General features: G+C 41.6%; 1 protein-coding gene across 1 annotated transcript in view; it reads left to right on the top strand.

Moving 5' to 3' along the window:
- Positions 1–20,710, top strand: part of LOC125462409 (uncharacterized) — a 320,685-nt gene that overhangs the window by 271,750 nt on the left and 28,225 nt on the right. Inside the window, exons 155-165 of the mRNA XM_059654215.1 lie at positions 852–955; positions 2,582–2,700; positions 4,989–5,147; positions 9,195–9,397; positions 11,087–11,175; positions 11,735–11,865; positions 12,121–12,242; positions 13,862–14,009; positions 15,724–15,936; positions 16,485–16,655; positions 19,276–19,416. Coding sequence (XP_059510198.1) covers positions 852–955; positions 2,582–2,700; positions 4,989–5,147; positions 9,195–9,397; positions 11,087–11,175; positions 11,735–11,865; positions 12,121–12,242; positions 13,862–14,009; positions 15,724–15,936; positions 16,485–16,655; positions 19,276–19,416 — 1,600 coding nt within the window. The remainder of the gene's footprint in view (positions 1–851; positions 956–2,581; positions 2,701–4,988; positions 5,148–9,194; positions 9,398–11,086; positions 11,176–11,734; positions 11,866–12,120; positions 12,243–13,861; positions 14,010–15,723; positions 15,937–16,484; positions 16,656–19,275; positions 19,417–20,710) is intronic.

The following is a 20,710-nucleotide window of genomic DNA, read 5'->3' as shown; positions in this document are numbered from 1 at the left end:
GAGCCACTTTCTTGAATAGCTGAACTCCATGGGTGGTAGGTGGGGAGGGAATTTCAGGATTTTGACTCAGCAACCATGAAGTAATGCTGAATTATCTTAGGCTTGTGGCTTGGAGGGGAACATGCAGATAATGGGGCTTTCATGCTTCTACTGCCCTTGTCCTTCCCTTTGGTAGCACAGAGGTTTGAATGGTGCTATTAAAGTAGGCTTGACAAGTTGTTGCCATGAATCTTGTAGACAGTACACACTGCTGTGGCTCAGTGAAGAGAGTGAATATTGAATGCGATGGAAGGCACACTGTAAGAGAAGGCTTCTTGGTCTTGGATGGTGTCACACTTCTTAAGAATTTTTGGTGCTGACCTTATCCAGGCAAATGGAGAGGAATCCCAACATGCGCCTTGTACATGGTTGACAGGCTTTGCAGTCAGAAGTTGAGGATGCAATATTTATAGAGAGCTCGACTTCGCAAGAAGAAGTTTGGCTTATTCATTCCCTACGATTTGTTTTCATGTTTATTTGCCTAGATGGCTCATCACTGTTACAGTCATTAATAGTTGCTACCAGTTCCACCATATGTATGCACCCACAGGAACAATTCCAAACATGCTTTCATCTTTATTTCTAATGCACAATATTGTAAATACAGACATTTCAACCATGGCAGTGAAGGAATATTTCCAATGTTGAACAAGTTGATCAGGCACAGTTATATAAATTCACTATAAATAATGAAGAGAAAATCTTTCTCATCCACTTCAGGCAAATTTGAAAGGGTCTGCAGCCTATTATTTTGTTGGTTTTCAAGCAAAAATACAGCATGGAACATTCACTCTTTATTTTAATTCATACAGAGTTAAAGGACTGGACAAAGTTTTCACAAAGTTAACAATGTCTCAGATCACTAATGTCTACAAACTGATATCGAAGTACCTCTCAAAGCAGCTCAATTCAACAGGTAATGTGCCAGGAACAAATTACAGGAACCGATTAAATTGCAGTGTGCAGTTATCATCTCATGAACCTTGTAGAATGTGTTCCCTTCCAATTATCCAACAAATTCTCTTTTGAAAGCCATGCTTAGATCTCCCATGAATTTGAACATCTTTGCCCAATCTCTTTTCAGCTCCGCTCTGAGGAGCACAACTGTAGCTTCTTCAGTCAGTCAATGTTACTGAAGTTTCTCATCCCTGGACCCATTGCAAGAAGTATTTCCTGCACCATCTCCAAAGCCTTCACATATTTCCCAGCGTTTATTGCATAGAATTGACCACAATGTTCCAATCATGACAGAACTAGTTTCCTTTACCTCCAATGAATATGGGAAGGAAGCACCTCAGGTTGTATTTTATAGGCCCAAAGGTGGTGGGTGATTAGGAGGACATATAATCTGTAAAATTCTCTGGGCGCTGTGCCTGCCATCGACCTGTACATCCTGCCACAAATATACCAGTGGCAGGGAATTTTAAGGAGATCTGCCCAACTGTGAGCCAGTTGAGATCATCAAGTATCTAATTAATGGCCACTTAAACATGGAAACACAGAAAATAGGGGCAGGAGTAGGCCATTCGGCACTTCAAGCCTGCGCTGCCATTCATGGTCGATCACCTAACCCAGTCCCCTGTTCGCACTTCCCTCCCATATCTTCGCCCAAGAACTGTATCTAACTCTTTCTTGAAAACATTCACCGTTTTGGCCTCAACTGCTTTCTGTGGTAGAGAAGTCCGCAGTCTCACCTCACTCTCTGGATAAGAAATTTCTCCTTCTGACAGTCCTAGGTGACATACCCCATATTCTTAGACTGCGGCCCATGGTTCTGGGCTCCCTGGTCATTGGGAACAGCCTTCCAGCACTTATCCTGTCCAGCCTTGTTAGAATTGGATAGGTTTCTATGAGATCCCCTTGCTTATTCTTCTGAACTCCAACGAACATAGTCCTAAGCAATCCGGCCTCTCTTCATGCATCAGTTCTGACATCTCTGGAATCCTGTTATGCTATGGCCTTATCCTTCTGCCAGTGATTGAACCAGCAATTGGAGAAGTCCTTGGTAATGTCCATTCCAGCAGCTTTCAGGTCAGACCTAGTGGCGTGCAGCATTGGGGTCGTATTGGATGCCTGGTCTGTCAACTCTGGCTCCTTGCCAGGGCCTACCAGGCTGGCGCCAGTCTACTTACCTCTGGACCCAGCTGCAGAGCTGCATACCAACCTGCCCAACTCATTACAGCCCCCTACTGGCAGTAGCTGTTACACCCAGTGTTGGTGCAAGTGCTGCAGAGCTGCCAACGTCAGACCAGCCAGCGGCTTTCTGAGCCGGGATGTCCCCTTTGCTGAGGAATGGAAGCTCTGCCTCAGCCTTTTTTACAGGCCAAAGAACTGACAATCGCCAGCGGGGCTCACCTCCAGATTTTAGACATCCGCACACGTGCCCACCTTCCACTACTCAAAACCCAGGGTCCTTGTTACGGATAGCAAAGGGAAATTGCAGCATTAATTCACTTGTCTCCTGCATTGCAGTCTACACTGCACTGCACAGTTATGAAGAGTTTCTGAGAAACGGAAATGTTGGTCCTGTTTCCTTTTGTAGGTTTTGCATGCACTGTGAATATCACTGGGAGCAGAGATTGGCTTCTCAAGAACTTCGGCAGATTCCGTTCACAAGCTGATTATAGCAAGCTGATATCACTGAACAGTGACTTTAAGGGAGTAAGTCATTCATGTCATGTGGAAATACAAACTATTTTTCAATTTGCTTTTGTTACGTGGAACTATCTGTAAGAAATTAGCCAAAAATCCAAGGGCTGAAAATATTTCTTCAAAAGAGAAAGAGTACTGAGATAAACTAAAAAAGGTTTGAAATATCTAGCAAATGTCTAAAACGATGCTTTGTTCTAAATAAGAATGTCAAAGCAATGACTGCAGAAGCTGAAAATTTAAAATTAAATGATAACAGAAAATACTGGAAATTCAGCAGCAAATGTGGAGAGACAAACAAGTTAGCATTTCAAGTCCAGTATGGCACAGACAGGACTTGTTTCTGAATAAGTAGTATGAGGAGCTAAGCATTGAATTAAAAAAAAGACCTAGCCATGAGCAGATTGGTGTAGGGTGAATATGATTGGAGAAATCAATGTTGTGGCTGAAAGGCTGGTCATACAGTGTGGAAGCAGGCCCATTCAGCCCATTGAGTCCACACCAACTCTCCAAAGGGCATCCCACCTCCTTACCCTATTCCTGTAACCCTGTACCTACCATGGCTAACCCACCACGATGGGCAATGTCCAAGGCCAATCCAACTCACCTGCACACCTTTGGACTGTGGGAGGAAACCAGAACACCTGGAAGAAATCCACACAGACACAGGGAGAATGTGCAAACCCCACGCACACAGTCACCTGAGGGTAGCAATGAACCCAGGTCCCTGGAGCTGTGAGGTAGTAGTGCTAACCACTGAGCCACCATGCCTGCCCTAGTTTTTAAGGCTAGCTTTTAATTCCAGACTTTGATTCAAATTTCACCTTCTGCCATTCAAACCCACGATCCCAGAGCATTAGACAGGTCTCCGGATCACTAATTCACTGACCATGCCACTAAGACTACAAGTCTACTTCCGATAAAGATGTAGGAATTTTTTTCTCAGATTATGGTAAGTCTTTGGAACTGTCTCCCTCAGAAGGATGTACAGGTGCAGTCTTTGACTCATTTTAAGACAGTAGTGGAGAGATCTAAAAGTTCTTGATAAGCACGGGGGTTGAAGCATTAATAAGGAGGTAGACAGCAATATGGAGCACTTAGATCAGCCATGATCTTTACTGAATTATTAGAGTGGGTTTCAGGTGGAGTGTGACCTTCGCCTATACTTAATTCATTTGTTTGTATGCTCCTTCAGAATATCCTGCTTAATTTGAAAGGTGAACTCTATTCCCATTTCCAGAATTGCTCCCAAACCTGCTGAGTTCTTCCAGCATGTTTTTTTAATTTAATTTATGAACAGTGATAATCTCTTTGCAACAGTAAGCATCTCAAAGCAGAAGTTCTTCCAGGAGAGTTGAAATAAATCATACAGATTCTCACAAACGTAAATCACAACATGGGTTTCTGGCATTACATTAAGAATTTAGAAATAGAAATAACTGATAGCAGAGCACACCTGGCCAGAGTTCCCTCAGGCAGCCCTTTTTGCATTGTACACATTGAAGTCAATGAGAAGAAAAAGAGAACAGTGTAGGAGAAGCCAATAAATTGTAATGAGCCTCTCAAAGTACATTTTTTAAATCCCAAAGTCAGTACTTTGCTTGTTGCAGCCAGCCGAAGGGATATGTTGTTTGATAAGATCTGCCCATCTTTGGGACCTAGCATCATATCATGTGCAACACCATCATGTCCCCTGAAGACAGATGTGGAGAATTTATGTCTGAACGTGATGTATCTTCAGAAAGTGGTGCAAGAATAAGAGTCTTCAAATAATTTTCATAGAATTCCTACAGTGTCCTACAGGCCATTTGGCCCATCAGGTCCACGCTGACTCTCTGAAGAGCATTCCACCCAGACCCACCCCCTTCTACCCTATCCCTGCATTACCCAAGGGTGATCCACATAGTCTGGACACTATGGGCAATTTACCATGGCCAACCCACCTAATCTGTACGCCTTTGGACAGTGAGAAGAAACCAAAGCACCCAAAGGAAACCCACGCAGACATGTGAAGAATGTGCAAACTCTACGCAGACAGTTACCCTAGTTAGGAATCAAACACAGGTCCCAGGCACTCTGAGGAAGCAGTGCTAACTACTGGGCCACCGTGCCTTTAAGATAGAAGTCAATAGATCCTTGATAAGCACTACACAGTATACAAATGTTTGTTTTTGTTCCACACTGGCATTTCTTTCTTTACAAGATGACTAGTTTTGACAAACTGTTTCTTTTATCAGCAGGACTCAAGTTCTGAACTATCAAATGACCAGAATCCATTTTTTCACTTTCTTTTCATTCAGCTTGATGTTGTGGACTTACTGACTGTAAGACAGCTTGCCCAATTATCTGCCAGCAATGGAACATTGAAGGACTCACAGGATGTAAAGAAGGTCATGAATATCATTACAGATGTTACCATTACACAGTTCATGGACATTTTCAGCTTTGAGGCAAAGCAGGTAGGAAATGCACAGAGCTAATAGTGCAACGGGGAACAAAATACAATTATAGATGGATGGTAAGTCTATTATAGTATGTAAGCAAATATAATCCTGAATTTTAAGGGTTGTTTTTAATCACTGAGATGTGAGCACCACTAGCAAGCTAAGTGTTTATTGTCTATCTTCCATTGTCCATGATGCCTTTTTAAACCACTGTAGCCCATATAGTGTAGGCCCAACCACAGTGCTGCCAGGAAAGGGGTTCCAAGCTATTTGACCCAGCAACTGAGAAGAAACAGTAATAAAGTTCACAATCAAGATAGAGTAGGGTTGCAGATGGTGGTGTTCCCAGATACCTGCTGCCTTGCCTTCTAGTGTTTGGAGGTTATGAATTTTGAAGATGCTGTCAAAGGGTACTTGGAGAATTATAGTAATGCATGTGGTAAGCAATGTATTGGTGTTGAAGAGAGTGAATGTTACAGGCAATGCTGTGGTGTTCACCAGTCAGGCTGGTTGTTTTAACCTAGATGGTGTTGAGCTCCTTTAGTGTTGTTGGAGCTGTACTCATCAGCTGTCGGAAGGCATTCCATCACATTTTGACTTGTGCGTGGATTCTGAGGACCTAAGATTTAACCCTCACTGTGTAATTACCAACCTCTAACCTGGTCTCCTTTTCTGAGGAAGGATGCTCTTGCTGTCATTGGAGTGCAACAAAGGTTTACCAGGTTGGTTCAGATGAATGGGGGTGTGGGGGATGTCGTAGAGACTGATAAAATTTGAACAAGACTAGACAGGGTGGATGCCAGGAGGACGTTCCTGATGGCGGGTGTGTCCAGAACCAAGGGTCACAATATGAGGATTTGGGGTAGATGATTTAGAATGGAGATGAGGAGACATTTCTTCACCCAAAGAGTGGTGAGCCTCTGGAATTCATTAGCACAGGAAGTAGTTGATGCCAAAACATTGAATGTATCCGAAACACGACTAGATATAGCACTTGGGCCAAATGAGGATAAACATAATGGTGAGAAAGCAGGACTAGCCATGGATAATCAGCCATGATTGTGAAGAATGGCAGAGTGTGTTCAAAGGGCTGACTAGCTACCCCCTGCTCCTATCTGCTATGTCTTTATGGCCCTAGAGCTACAGTATTGCAATGGATAATCCCGTTAGGTTTCTGGTCAGGAGCAACCGCAAGATAAATTGGGAGAGTTAAGGGTGGTGCTGCCATTGAATAATATGGGAAGATGATTACATTATTGCTGGCTGGAAGTGATGCGGCATAACTTTGTGTAGTATGAATATTACTGACCACTTTTGTCTGCCCAAACCTGCATACTCCAGACCAGGAAGATGTCCTCAGACGGACGTGAGCGGTACATCGCACGGTAGTTTGTAAGAGGCAGTATGCGCCGTTTTGTTTCTGGTACCTAGGTCAATGTTCGGTAATCCATCTAGTTTTATTCTTTCTTGCAAAAAAAAACTTATTAGGTGATTTAAAGAGTCAGTCTTATGGCTGTAGGTCTGGAAGCAGACGAGGTATGGATGACAAACCTCTTTCCCTGGACAAGGCAAACAAACTAAACGGGTTTTCACTGCATTCTGGTGATTTCATTATCATTGTTAATGAGATAATGGGAACTGCAGATGCTGGAGATTCCAAGATAATAAAATGTGAGGCTGGATGAACACAGCAGGCCAAGCAGCATCTCAGGAGCACAAAAGCTGACGTTTCGGGCCTAGACCCTTCATCAGAGAGCTCTGATGAAGGGTCTAGGCCCGAAACGTCAGCTTTTGTGCTCCTGAGATGCTGCTTGGCCTGCTGTGTTCATCCAGCCTCACATTTTATTATCATTGTTAATGATACGCGTTTCTTCCTGAAGGGAGTTCTAGATTGTTAGAGTTTGAACTTGTGGCAAGGATCTGAACTGACCCCAGCAGGCAGTTGTTGGAAGGGTGGGGGGCGTCGGGGAGTGGTGGGGGTTGGGGAAGTTGGGGGGAGGAGGAGAGAAGTAAAATTGCATGGCACCAGGTTGTATCAGCTTCCAACACGCCTCCACCATCAATACAATGCAGCACCAACTGTAGGGAGGCTGTTCACCCTCCGCATACAGATGGGTGATGTACATATTTACGAAGGTATTATGATGGGCCATTTTGCAAAAACATTAGCTTTTTGCCAGAAGAAGAAGTCACCAGTGAAATGGAGGTGGTCTCCCAGTGGCAAGTGGAAAGCCTCCCAGGCCGAAAGAGGAGTTCGGGGAGTGGCGGGGGGGAGCTGGCAGAGAAAGTATTACCCCTGACCTTCCCGTTATAGTTTGCCCTTCAACAGTTGACCCAGTGATGGAGCCAGGACAACGCATGCTATCTTTTGTTGGACGGTGGACTAATTTAAGAGGGCTTCTGTGGTAAAAATGATGAGCACGTCCCACTGCCAGCAGGTGGGCCCAGGACCTGCTTTTTATCTCCCAATGTCTGAGTCCCATGCCCCTTGGAAAAACTATATCTCTGTAGCATCACTTCCACCCTCTAGTCCTAGTTCTGTGACATTGTCACCGTGCTGCTGTTCCCATCAACTGACCAAACATGCTGCACAATGTTACATCTAATGGAGTGCTGTACAATCACCAGACCCCTGTTATTATAAACAGCACAACACCTCAATGAATTAAAGGGGGAAACCTATTAGCTCTGTCTGGAACAAACCAGACCCCCTCAAAATATATTAAGAAAGTAGCCTAGACCCTACCTTTTTCTTGTTTAAAAGGTGAATGTCAGGTGTTGTGCTCCAGGTGCAATTTGAACAGTCAACCTACTTGATGTTAAGCAAAACACAATGTAATCAAACGCTGTATAGGTAGCTCTGCTATAACATGTGTTTTATTAACACGAATTGGCTGTAATGTGATTGCTGAATAGTGCACTCTGTTTGTATAACATGAACGTTCTGCTGTACAAGTATAGCACTTTCTATAGCAATTTCCCTGGAACGTGATTTTCTTTAGCACGAGGTCGCATAAGAATGCAACTATTGTATCATGGGAGAACTACCTGTAGTTAAGATACAAAGAAAGAAAGAAGAACTTGGAATATCTTAACTCTATCAAAAACCTAGCAGAATAGTACACACAGTAACTGTTACTAATTAATTGTTCTGACCCATAAACACACCCTTGGTAAAAGGCAAATTCAGAAAACTGATTTTTCTCTCACATGCAATCCAGCAGCCCAGGGAGAGAAGCCACAGCTTTTGGCTGTAATTGAGAGAATAAAAATTAGCTTCCACTTCTTCAAGACCCCAACAGCAACTGCACATACTTGGTTCTGAGGGTGGGACTTTGACCACACCCTTTCAGGCTGCTTCTGTTGTTCAGCTTTTTTAAAAAAAGTCCAAGACTTCACAAAAATCAAAAGAACTGCTGATGCTGTAAATCAGGAACAAAAACAAAGTTGCTGGAAAAGCTCAGCAGGTCTGGCAGTATCTGTGAAGGGAAAAAAAGAGTTAATGTCTCGGGTCTGGTAAGGGTCACCCAACCGGAAACCATTAACTCTGTTTTTGCCTTCACAGGTGCTGCCAGACCTGCTGAGCTTTTCTGGCAACTTTGCTTTTGTTCCAAAACTTCACAAGTTGTTTGCCTTCTCATAGAGTGCTCAGTACCTGTCCGTTGATCTAAATGGAATCAGGGCAAAACACACTTGTTAAAGTCACAGCATTGGCACAAAATAATCTCTTGTTTAATGCTTCATTACGTGAAGCCAGATAGAAGTGTTCAAATCGCCAAGCTCTTCATCCTGCTTAAATAAAGCCCAAGTATATTGAATCAGAGTCCATTGTCTGAGATCAAAAGAACAAAGTGCTTCATCGGTCTCAGTTGGCTTCCAAGCTGACTTATGTGAACAAGGTAAAACGCCAGTTACTAAATGAAGAGGTGTTTAGTAATTAGTCACACATGGGTTCAAAATTTAGGAAATTCTTTGTGAAGAGTGCGTATGTGTGAATTTGACCATTGGAAGTTTAATCTGATAGGACTTAGTGCAGCTTATGCTGTTTCTTCACTTTTTCAGAACAATGTAACCTTGGACCCAGAAGTGAGATCAGCCTTACTGCGTGAAGTTCTGAACCGTGCTGAACCAATTATATCCAGTTCAAATGAAACAGAACTCAAGACCTGGCTTGGAACTAGGCTTCAGTTGCTGATACCGGCGCTGAACGGAAATTTGGCCAATTTAATTCTGACGAATGCAAGTTGCCGTGGAGCTCAAATCATGTGTGTTCTGAGTATTGGATTTTAAATTATTGTTCTACTGCTTTTATACATCTAAACCATTTCCAATTAGTTAATGATTTTGTTCTACATTACATCATAAAATAATTCAATCATATTATAGCTTTTAAAAGTATCTAAATATTGCTTTTCATCTGATTTTGGTCAGTGCTCCAAAGATTGTTACTCCTCTTGCATACAGCTGTTATTCTCAGTATTAAACAATGTAATGACTGAGTTCCTTGGAGCTCAAAAGGAATAGCAATTTGAAGTTACAGCTCAATAATTCCCTTCATAGCAAGCTGAGCACAGTATTATGGACAGCATCCAAGTGATCAACAAGCACCATCCAATCAGAAGCTTAGAGAACTGGTGTAGAGACAGGCCAGCACTGTTCAGTGCACAGTTGTAGAGCACAGACGCAGAAGCCTTGCAGTATGTTCCCACTCATCAAAATGAAGGCACAAGAAGGCAATCCATTATAATGTTAGTGACAGAATGATTGGAAATACTGTGTTTTTATTAGCATTCAAATGAAACTTTAATGCGGACACAGACTTAAGTTCTGCTTCACACAACCACACAACATCCCAAAGTACTTTACAACCAATTGGGTAATGTTGAAGTGCAGTCACTGTCGTTTGGCAGGAAATGTGGTAGCCGGTTTGCCCACAAGATGCCACAAGCAGCATTATTGATTGAGCAATCAACATTGACCGGCCTACTTTGGGTGCCTCCACCACTCTTTTTCACCGTAATGGCAGGTGGTTTTTAATATCCACCAAAAATAAAAGGGCTTTAGTTTAATATCACATTCAAGAAATGGTTGCTCCCAATAGACAATAGAGTTGTAGAGACATAAAGCACAGAAACACACCCTTCAGTCCAACTCGTCCATGCCAACCACATATCCTAAATTAATCATCTCATTTGCCAGCATTTGGGTCGTACCCCTCTAAACTTTTTCTAATCGTATTCCCATCCAGCTGCCAAATAAATGTTGTAATTGTACCAGCCTCCACCACCTCCTCAGGCAGCTCATTTCACACATGCACTATCCTCTGTGTGAAAATGTTGCCCCTGAGGTCCGTTTTAAATCTTTCTCCTCTCTCCTTAAACCTGTGCCACCCAGTTTTGGGCTCCCCAACACCACTCGTTCTGTAATGTACCAGAATATCAGTGTGAATTTTTGCGTCTAAGTCCGAGGAGTGGGATTTGAATCCTCACCTTCCGACTGAAGAGGTGAGAATGTTATTCTCTGACCTGTTTTGTTGAATGGAGTCCAAGAAGAGAACATTGGGATGTAGCTGTCTGAAGTCTCGACTGACCGCCTTGGCTAAAGTCAGCAAGGAGAATAATGAGCAAGCGGGCTTAAAAGAGGAGGGAAAATGTCTTATTCTTTAAAATAATTGCAAAAACTTTTCAACTTTGTGCTTCGGATGGGGTCTTCCTGTCACTGAATTCAGGAGTATGGCATGCATGGTCATCTCGCCATCGTTTTGCATGTTGGGAAATGGTACTATTAACCTGCAGCTAGAAATGTTGCTTCAGTTTGCTGGCAGCGTGGGAGAAAATTGCGATTTTGCTGAATAGACCTTATTGATTCAGCCTTGCACAATCAGTATCTCCTCCAGGGTGAAGGGGTTTGATCAATAAAAAGCCTAATAATAATATTTTCGATTTTTTTTTTAGAATACACACCCTGAATGCACGGATCTCCGAATTTACAACTAACATTCAGCAGGAACTGTACAATGGCATCAGAACCTATCTGCGCAAAGGTATTTGGCTACGGTTGTAATCTGTATAGTCAGTTTTTAAGGTTGGAATGCCAGTGCATGTGGACTTTTATAACACATGCCTTTCCACAATTACCTTCTCTATAAATGCAGCAGCTGTGTGGATTTTTATAACAATGTGACTTGGGTAGGAGCTAGAAGTTGCAACATATTCTGGCACTGAACCATCTAAAAATCCTTTCTGTGCTCACTGTTCCCTTAAAAATGGAAGGGACAGTGCAGAAAACCTTCCCGGTGATGCTCAATTCTTGATCTATACACTAACCTTGTAGTTTAATTCTCTAACGTCTTAAATTTGCTAAGCACATCACAGCTTATTTGGTTATTCCCTATTCTGTGTTAAGGTTACACCCCACAGCTGTGTGCACTTATCACCACTTGCAGCTCCATAAACTCCAGAAGTTGCAATCTCCAAACCCAGAGAAGATGGAATCGCCAAACATTCCGAGGGAAAATTCATTGATGTTGTGTTTCATGAGAGATTCCTTAATGCTGATAAAAATCCTGGTTTCTACCTGATACACTTCCTCTATTTACCCAGGTCCTAAACCAAGATGTTATGACGTGAATGATCTAGCTCTGAACTCAACTGCTTGGTTTGCCAATTACTTTGGCAAATTTCTGAAATATACAAGTGTAGATGACCTTACAATGCTCACTGACAATGCCACAGTATGTATAATTATGTTATTTTGTAGCTTGATTAAATTCCTTTCTTGCTTTTCATTACAGTGTTTCTGTCTCTCTTTTAATAACCGCGTAATTTATGGTTACATTTTTTGAATTAAAAACAAACTGTTGATAATTCCTTTGAGGATTTAATTATCATAACAAAAGAAGTGAAGAGTTAGCTTGTCTCTTAATCTTATTTCCTTAAATATATTTACTATAAAAATCCTACCACCTATTAACACCTACTTTCTACAGTTACAGGTATTTGCCGCCAACCAGGAAAATCTGATTCTTTTGAACAGTGTTGAGCTTCCTGAAGATGTCCAGAGGTTTTACGCAAATGCGCTGTTCAAAAATTTAGCCTTTAATGCATCAAGGTATGTGTTGTTTATAATTTGCAGAATGGTAAAACCACTGACATCTCATGACTAGGACTAAAACAGACCTGCAAACTCAAATTACTATTTAGTTTCCTCACTAGAGGAAGGCATGAAAGGACTTATTGCCCTTCATTGTTCATCACCAGGATGTGAGTATCACTGCCCATGTCAGCATTTACTATCCATCCCTAACTACCCTTTGAGAAGCAGGTAGTGAGATGACACTTTGAACCACTGTAGTCCATGTGGTAAACTTAAACCCACAATGCTGTTAGGGAAGCAATTCCAGGATGTTCACACAGACAGTGAAGGGACAGCGATATATATTCACATCAGGATGGTGTATGGCTTGGAGATGAATTTGCTGTGGTGGTGTTCTCGTGAGTCTGCTGTCCTTGACCTTTTAGACTATAAATATTATTGGTTTAGAAAGTGCTGTTGAAGGCAAGCAGGGGATAGTCAATCAAACCATATATGTTAATTCTCCATTCAATGATCACTCCCAGTATGTAGATGATGGAATGGAAATGCTGCTGAGTGTGGTTAGCTCAGTTGACTGTGCTATTTCTGAAGAAGGGTCCAGGCCCGAAACGTCAGCTTTCCTGCCCCTCTGATGCTGCTTGGCCTGCTGTGTTCATCCAGCTCTACACCTTGTTATCTCAGTTGACTGAATAGCTGGTTTGCGATTTGTAGTGATGCCAACAGACTGGGCTCAATTCCTGCACCGACTGAGGTTTCCTTGAAAGGCTCTCCTCAACCTCTCCCCTTGGCTGAGGTGTGGTGAACAGGTTAAACCACCACCAGTCATCTGTCTGTAAGGACAGAGCAGCCCTGTGGTCTGGTAGGACTGGGGTGACTTTAATTACAAAAGTGCGGCCAAATCATTGATATAATATTTTGTTGCATATTTATTGTAAAATTTAAAGCTAGTGATTGAGTTTAATATTGGAATCAGATGTAAATTGCATTACTGCTGCTAACTATTTTTATTAAAACTATTGTTCATAGAAATCCTAAAACTTTGCAGAACAGCAGACCATGTGACTGACAATATCATCGCCAGCCCCTTTGGCATTGCTGTGCACTTATTTTAATCCCCACTGACCTTGCCCTTTCAACATTCTTCCTTCCAATCCTGCTTTAGCTACTCCAAGCTCTAACAACACTCTGTATAAAAGAAAAGTCTTAGAATTGCTTGTTCTTTTTATGGGGATTTCGATTTATGCTCTCTAGCTAACAACTCATCAACTATCGAAATTACTTATTCTGTTAAACGTCATCAACACCCTTCATTATTTTAACTACATCCAAATAATCTGTTATTAACTATCATTGTTCTAATCAAAATATTAACATGGCCCCTCCTTTGTAAATATATCAGATGGCTGTTGTAAATTTTTCTTCCAGTTCAAAGCCTGCTGTGCAGTTTTTGATAGTCTTTAAGGCAAAGCAGTACAGCAATTGAAGAGTACATATTTTTTTTAATGATACCAAAGATCTACTGCTCACAAAAATATTTACATTGTTAATTTAACGTGCTTTATGATGTGTTGCATATCTAACTGTATCGGCACAGTGAATTCTGATTGCTATCGATTTTCTCCATTTTTGTGCAGTGTTCCTGACAGCTTGGTCTGCTTTATTGTTGGCACCCCAACAGTTCAATCTTTAACAGCGCAGCAGGCTGAAATTGTACTTCAGAAAGCAAACAGAGCCTGTCAAAATCTTAGCACAAATGGAACACCAACTGATGAACAACTGCAGGTAGGCATTCCCAGCCTGGGGGAAAGAGAGCTATTCTATCTTTGATAGTTTGGGATATTGTAGGACTTGTGCAATGAGCAAATTTCTGAGCTTCTGCTTCATATTCTTCATTTTAGTGGATTCCCCCTCCCCAGCCAATGGGGTAAAGCTTGGTTGCTGCAACTTTAAATCCAAATACAAACTTTGACTTCGCTGCCTATAGCTACATAATTGATTGATTTTAAATAGCCAATGCACTGCCTTTAGCAATTCTAGACACTTGGTACAAGCAAATCTTTATTGCACCAACTACAGAAGATTGTGAACACAATCCATCAGTCCATCACACAAGCCAACCTTCTGTCCATTGACTCCATCTATACTTCTCACTGCCTTGGAAAACAGCCAACATCCTCAAAAACTCCTCTTCCTCGGTTATAATACTTCTTCTGTCAAGCAAAAGATACAAAAGCTTAAACACGTACCAACAAATTCAAGAACAGCTTCTTCCCTGCTGTTATTAGTCTTTTGAACAGGCCTGTCAAATTTCAAATCTAACCTTGATCTTGTTTTTATTACACCTTCTCTGCAGCCATAACTTTGTATTTTTCACTCCGTTCTATTCTCCAATGCAGTTTGTATGGTATGATATGCCCCTATTGCACACAAAACAAAACTTTTCACTGTACCGAGGTACATGTGACAATAATAAATCAAATAAATTCATTGCTAAGGCACAAATGTAACAAGGTATGTACAAACAATGTCATATCTGTATTTTGTATTACCTGGGGCATTAACTGTTGCAACCAGTCTACATTACGTAGTAGCAATCTCAGAAATGGTAGAGCAAACAGGGAACTGGCTGATTATTCCCCATTGTATTCTCTGCCTAATTCTGTCAGTGTAATATCTAGGCTTTGGTTTATTGATTGTATTCTGTGCAGTTGCTTCACTGTTAGATGTCTGACATTAATATTTATGACACAGACTGAGTTTCAATTAAATGCCAAAAAGACCAAAATTTTTGTTTTCAGACCTTGCCAATATATCACATTTGCTATTGATGCCTTCTCCCTTTTGAGTACATTCTCAAGTTGAACCAGAATACACATCTCTTCATCATTTGAACCAACCCAGGCTAAGTTCCAAACCTTGCTTTCTATTCACTAGCAAAACCTGAATTCAGTTCCTCACTTCCTGATCTGAATTATGCGGTGCCCTCCATGTGACGCCCCAACTCCCGTGATGAAATATTCTAACCTGCAACTTGTGTCACACTTAGCCCCAAACACCTTTTGTCCTTCCCCTTCCATGCTGACCCACATTGCCCACCAAGCAACAGATTGAATTTAATCCATGCTCGTGTTTAGAAACCCAACTATACCTGTGCATTCTTGCTTCTTCCTTGTCCATCTCATCATGTAACTCCATGTTTGTCAATAGACCCTTTGGAACTCTCTCCTCAGACCCTTTCCACCTATCTACCCCATTCATTGACTTTTAAAGACTTCTCAAAACTTCCCCTCACCCCAAGCTTTTGGTAAAATCTCCCAAGCCTGTAAGTTGTTGTTGGTGACAATGGGAACTGCAGATGCTGTAGAATCCAAGATAACAAAGTGTGGGGCTGGATGAACACAGCAGGTCAAGCAGCATCTCAGTTGTTATTGTTTGGTAAGATCATATCCTCAAGAAGAATCCTCCAGACAACACTGATGGTTGTATTTTCTTGCAGTTTGCAGTTTCCCTCGTGAGTAAAATTGACAGCTTTACCCCTGAGACTCTTCGTAACCTAGGCCAATCAGCTGTTGGACTGTCAACCGCACAAATTAATAATATCAGTGACAATGATATCTTAGAATCCCTGGACCCTCTGAGTAAAGTCAATGGCTGGACCATGGGAAGTGTGCTTGCATTGGTCAGGAAATTGATCAATACTGGATTTCAGGTAAGATTGCAAACAATTCAAATGAAAGCCTCCCTTAGAAATTAATTAACAAAATAGGACTTGTTTCAAGTTAGAAGTAGTGTGTATTAGAATCACATTGCGGAAATCTGTTGGAGTACAACGAAGAATGTGCTGTCCATTAAAATTAATGAGCGGAAATCTTGAGCTGTGTAGCTTTCCATTGTGCGTCCCTATGAGTTCTGTCCTGTTTGGGACCATAGATGTTTGTTTATATCAGAAGAGATTGCATGTCATTGCTAATTCACATTTTACTCTGATTCATGCTGGTGACTGCAATTCAGAATTGCCACCATGTCAAATTTTGCTTCAACAAATTAAAAGCGCAAGACTGGAAGATGCCTCGGCCCAAATCCCATTCCAATACAATAACACTTAAATTGAGGCCCCATGTTTGACAAATGATTTGAGAAAATGCTCTGGCATGGTCATGTGTCCCATGTAGTTATCAGAAAGAGGGCGTGGAAGGGACAACAGCCAAAAGAACAGAGTTCGCCATGCCTAATCATACTTCATCTTCTACTTAATAGGTTAACAACGCTACGAACCTCTTGAAAATGGGAACCTTGGCATCTGGGCTTTCAAGTGATGAAATAACGAATGTCAATAACAGTGTGCTCGTCACTGCTGTCAAAGACACTACCTTTGTAGAAAATATATTGCTTGCTCCTGAGCCTGTTCAAGTACTTCTTATCCAGAAGGTAAGTGGCCAATAAATTTGTGGGATAAAAATAGTTATTTCCCTTTACTTTTCAGGACATAGAGCAGCTTGTGAATTTAGAGTTATCCTCGCAGACAAGAAGACTTAGATTTCCCGAGTAAAGTCTTCACAATCAGTTAAATTCAATGCTGTGAAGACATTGAAGCAAAACTGCTTGACTTCTGTAACCATGTCATTAGAGCCCTTTTCACTGTAACTCCATCAGCACTTGTTGGACCTCTCTATTAAAAGACCAAAGGTGAAGGAAGGGCTGAAGCTGATATGCCCATCTTGCAAGCCTCTCATATCTTAGTTGGGCAATAGATTGTCAACCTCTACCATTTCAAGTAATAGGAGTTGTATGAGGCCAGGAAATGGCACAGGTTTGACACAGAGTGAAGGAATGTTCAATCCCTCACGTCAAACTAGCCTCCACCCCATCAATAAGCCTATCACAATTCTACCCAATTGATCCAAAGTATGGCATAGTTGAGTTCAAGTTGGACGCCCATTGAGGGGTATTTAAATCAAGGATGCTCCTTTTGATGGTTTCAGAGATTTTAGCAGAGTTGGTGGGATTTCAACCAGCCACATACCACAGCCCACATTCCAGTTTTTGCCCTATTGTTTCCCTTCCTAAATAAGATACTTTTACCAAATCTGCACAGATGCTGAGGATCCCAAAATGCTGCCAGCACTTATTGGAATACTACAGACATATTTCATGTAAATGCGTTCATGATCTTCTGATTATGTGCTAATTGTATATCCTACTGTTGAGAAATTTCAACTGTTCTTTCCTCATCAGTGTTTCCTTGGCATAAATTGGTTTGGCTATTCCCTCATCAATAAGACAGCCATGGTTAATGCTGTATATAGTAAGTGCGGACTGCCCACAACAAAGGAAATGTAAAGGAGATCATTGCTGTTCACCCATCTATTGTTCACCTTACGTCATGAGAAAGAAAAGCCTTGTAACTAGATCAGGACACTACAGGCACTCTCCTTGAAGAGGCCAATCATCCTCATTCCAACTCTGCCCATTATTGCTTTTGCATGGCCTAACTTTCCCCTTGAGTGGACTGCTCATTTGTCACTACAGTCCTCCCCCCAGCTCCTCCCAATTGTTTACCTATTTATTAAACAACTGCAACAAATTAAATATTACAATAGTGCTCGAGTCTTCTGGCCATACTTTTAACATGATTTCCCATAGAAATCCTTGCATTAAACAGCATGTGTGGTGGAATCTTCGAGTCTGTGAATGGTTGAAGAATTGATGAGATTCCGAGTTCACTTAGGTGCAAATGTTGGTTACCAGAGTACAATTAATGAAAGCTTCATTGTTTTTATTTTGAGATGGAACTATATTTAAATTGCGGAATTTTACTGAAGCTAAAGTCTTAGTGTTAGTTGTACAACTGAAATATTGTGGAGGTAGATTTTTTTTGTGAAAAACACCAAATATGTAACTTGCAGAAAATTTCCTACTGTGAAATTGAAACCACGAATGCTGTTGGGACTAATTTATACATCTAGGTCAATGCTTCCCAAACTTTTCCCACCGTGAATCCATGTCAAAGCTTAAACTGTCATGAACTCTTAATGGAGAGGGGGGAGAGGACCTATGACAGCATATTGAGGAGGGTTGTTGCTGTCTTTCAGCACACCATCACAAAATTGCAGCTTGAGGCCCCAAAACCCACTTTGAAATGACCCATCTAGGCTTTATGAGTAGAACTTTGAATTCCCATACCAGTATGGATGCGGCATGCACAATCTGCAGCTGATGGGAAAAAAATGACCCACTCATTCCTGTGACTGTTTGGATCTACTTATGTCAAAAGCAGAACATCGCAGGCCAAACCTGGAGATGGTAAGAACTACAGATGTTGGAGCCAGAGACAACACAGTGTGGAGCTGGAGGAACTCAGCAGCCCAGGCAGCATCAGGGGAGCAGGAAAGTTGACATTTCGGGTCGGGACCCTTCTTCAGAAAAATTTTTCAGCTGTGTTCCTCCAACCCCACACTGTGTTATCACAGGCCAAACCTGCCTCTGTTCCTTGAAGGGCTTGCTCTGTGTGAATACTGTATGTAACAAAAGAACTTGGATAATTCCATCTCTCTTATTTAACTAATCTTACTTTAGGGAGGAGATTCTACTTTGGATGGCTTTCAGTTTTGCTGCTTAATGATTTTCACTGGAGCATATGAGGCCGAGAGGTGACCTTGTAAAGGTTTATACAATCATGAGGGTTATAGATAAGGTGAATGGCAGGAGTCATTTCCCTAAGGGGATGTCAAGACTAAGGGGCATATTTTTAAGATGAGAAGAGAACGATTTAGTAAAAGCCACGAGAGGCAAATTTTTTTGCACATAGTGATTTGTGTGTGGAATAAATATCCAGAGAAAGTGGTGGATACAGTTACAATGTTTAAAAGGAAATGCTTGAAGGGATATGAGCCCAGCGGGCTTGTGGGGCTAGTTTAGTTTGGGATTATGTCCAAAATGAATCAAAAAAAGCCTTCAGGTTCAGGAAGAGCTGGAGAAGCCCATTTGTTAAAACTTCTACTTTCTTTCATTCTCATTAAATGCTTTTCATATTTTGTTTCCTCTTTAGGTTATCGCATCTTCGAATAACCCCACTACAGCTATACAGAGAGTTCCCGATCAGCTTGCATCCAAGATATTTTTGCCTCGCCTGATTTCTAAAGATATCAGCCTGCCTCTTGTGAATAATAAACAGTGGAAACCTGAACAAGTAAGGTCTTGATGGCACCTCCTCAAATAAAATCTCAGATCATTTGTAAGATTTCACATTTATCCAGATGTAAATAACCAGTGTTGCGCAGTTGACAACTTTCCCACTTTTGAAAGCTGTGCTAACATCAAGTGAAGCACAGTGCAGGCTAAATTAAAGTAAACTCAGCCTCCAACAAGCACCATTTATTTCTCCAGAATTTTTGATTTTTGTTTTATTGCCTGCAAGAATTGTTATAAAATCTGAGTGAGCTTATTAACAAAGGGCCAGCTGATTGATATTGGGCCAAAGTGTATTCAGATTTGAGATGAATACCCACGGCTCTTAGAAACAGGTTTGCTCTTAGAAGCAGGGGATTACAGGATTTGGGTCTGTTGTTCTCTTACTGAATAGTTAATATAAAGCTTAAAACAATACAGCACAGGAACAGGCCCTTCAGCCCATCATGTCTGTACTGACTGCAATGCCATTTAAACTAATCCCACCTGTCCGCACATGGTCCATATACCCCTACTGTCAGCCTGTTCATGCGTCTATCTTCATGCCACTTCAACATTCCCGTCATATCTGCTTCTCCCACTTTCCCTGGCAACAGGTTCCAGGTTTCTACCACCGTCTGTATAAGAAAACCTGCCTTACACATCTCCTTTTAACATTCCCCCTCTCACTTTAAACCTGTGCCCCTAATATTTGACATTTCCACCCTGGGAAATAAATTCCAACTCTCCACCTGACCCACACCTCTCATAACGTTATCTACTTCAATCTCACCTCAGCGTCCAGCGCTCAAGCGAAACAATCCAAGTTTGTCCAATCTCAGCTTATGGTTAATATGCTCTAATATAGGCAACATTCTTTGCACCCTCTTCCTATAGTATGGTGACTAGAACTGCTCACAATATCCCCAAGGTGACCCAACTAAAATCTTCTACAGCTGCAACATGATTTCCCAACTTTGATACTCAATGCACTGACCAATGAGGGCAAGCATGCCGTACACCCCTTTACCAACTTATCCATGTGTGATGCCACTTTCAGGACCTGTACCCCAAGATTTCTCTGTATATCAATATCGAGGCCATTTAGTGTGTACTTCACTCTTGCATTTGACCCCTCACAATGCATCACCTCGCACTCGTCTGGATTGAACTCCATCTGTCATTTCTCTGTCCAACCTTCCAACTGACCTATTTCCTGTTATATCCATTGATATGCTTCCTCACTCACCACAACTAAACCAATTTTTGCCAATACAGAATGGAGCTGGAGGAACATAGCAGGTCAGGCAGCATCA

Source organism: Stegostoma tigrinum, chromosome 23 (genome assembly GCF_030684315.1).
Source record: "Stegostoma tigrinum isolate sSteTig4 chromosome 23, sSteTig4.hap1, whole genome shotgun sequence".
NCBI classification, from domain to species: domain Eukaryota; kingdom Metazoa; phylum Chordata; class Chondrichthyes; order Orectolobiformes; family Stegostomatidae; genus Stegostoma; species Stegostoma tigrinum.
This window is presented reverse-complemented; position numbering and strand designations above follow the sequence as displayed.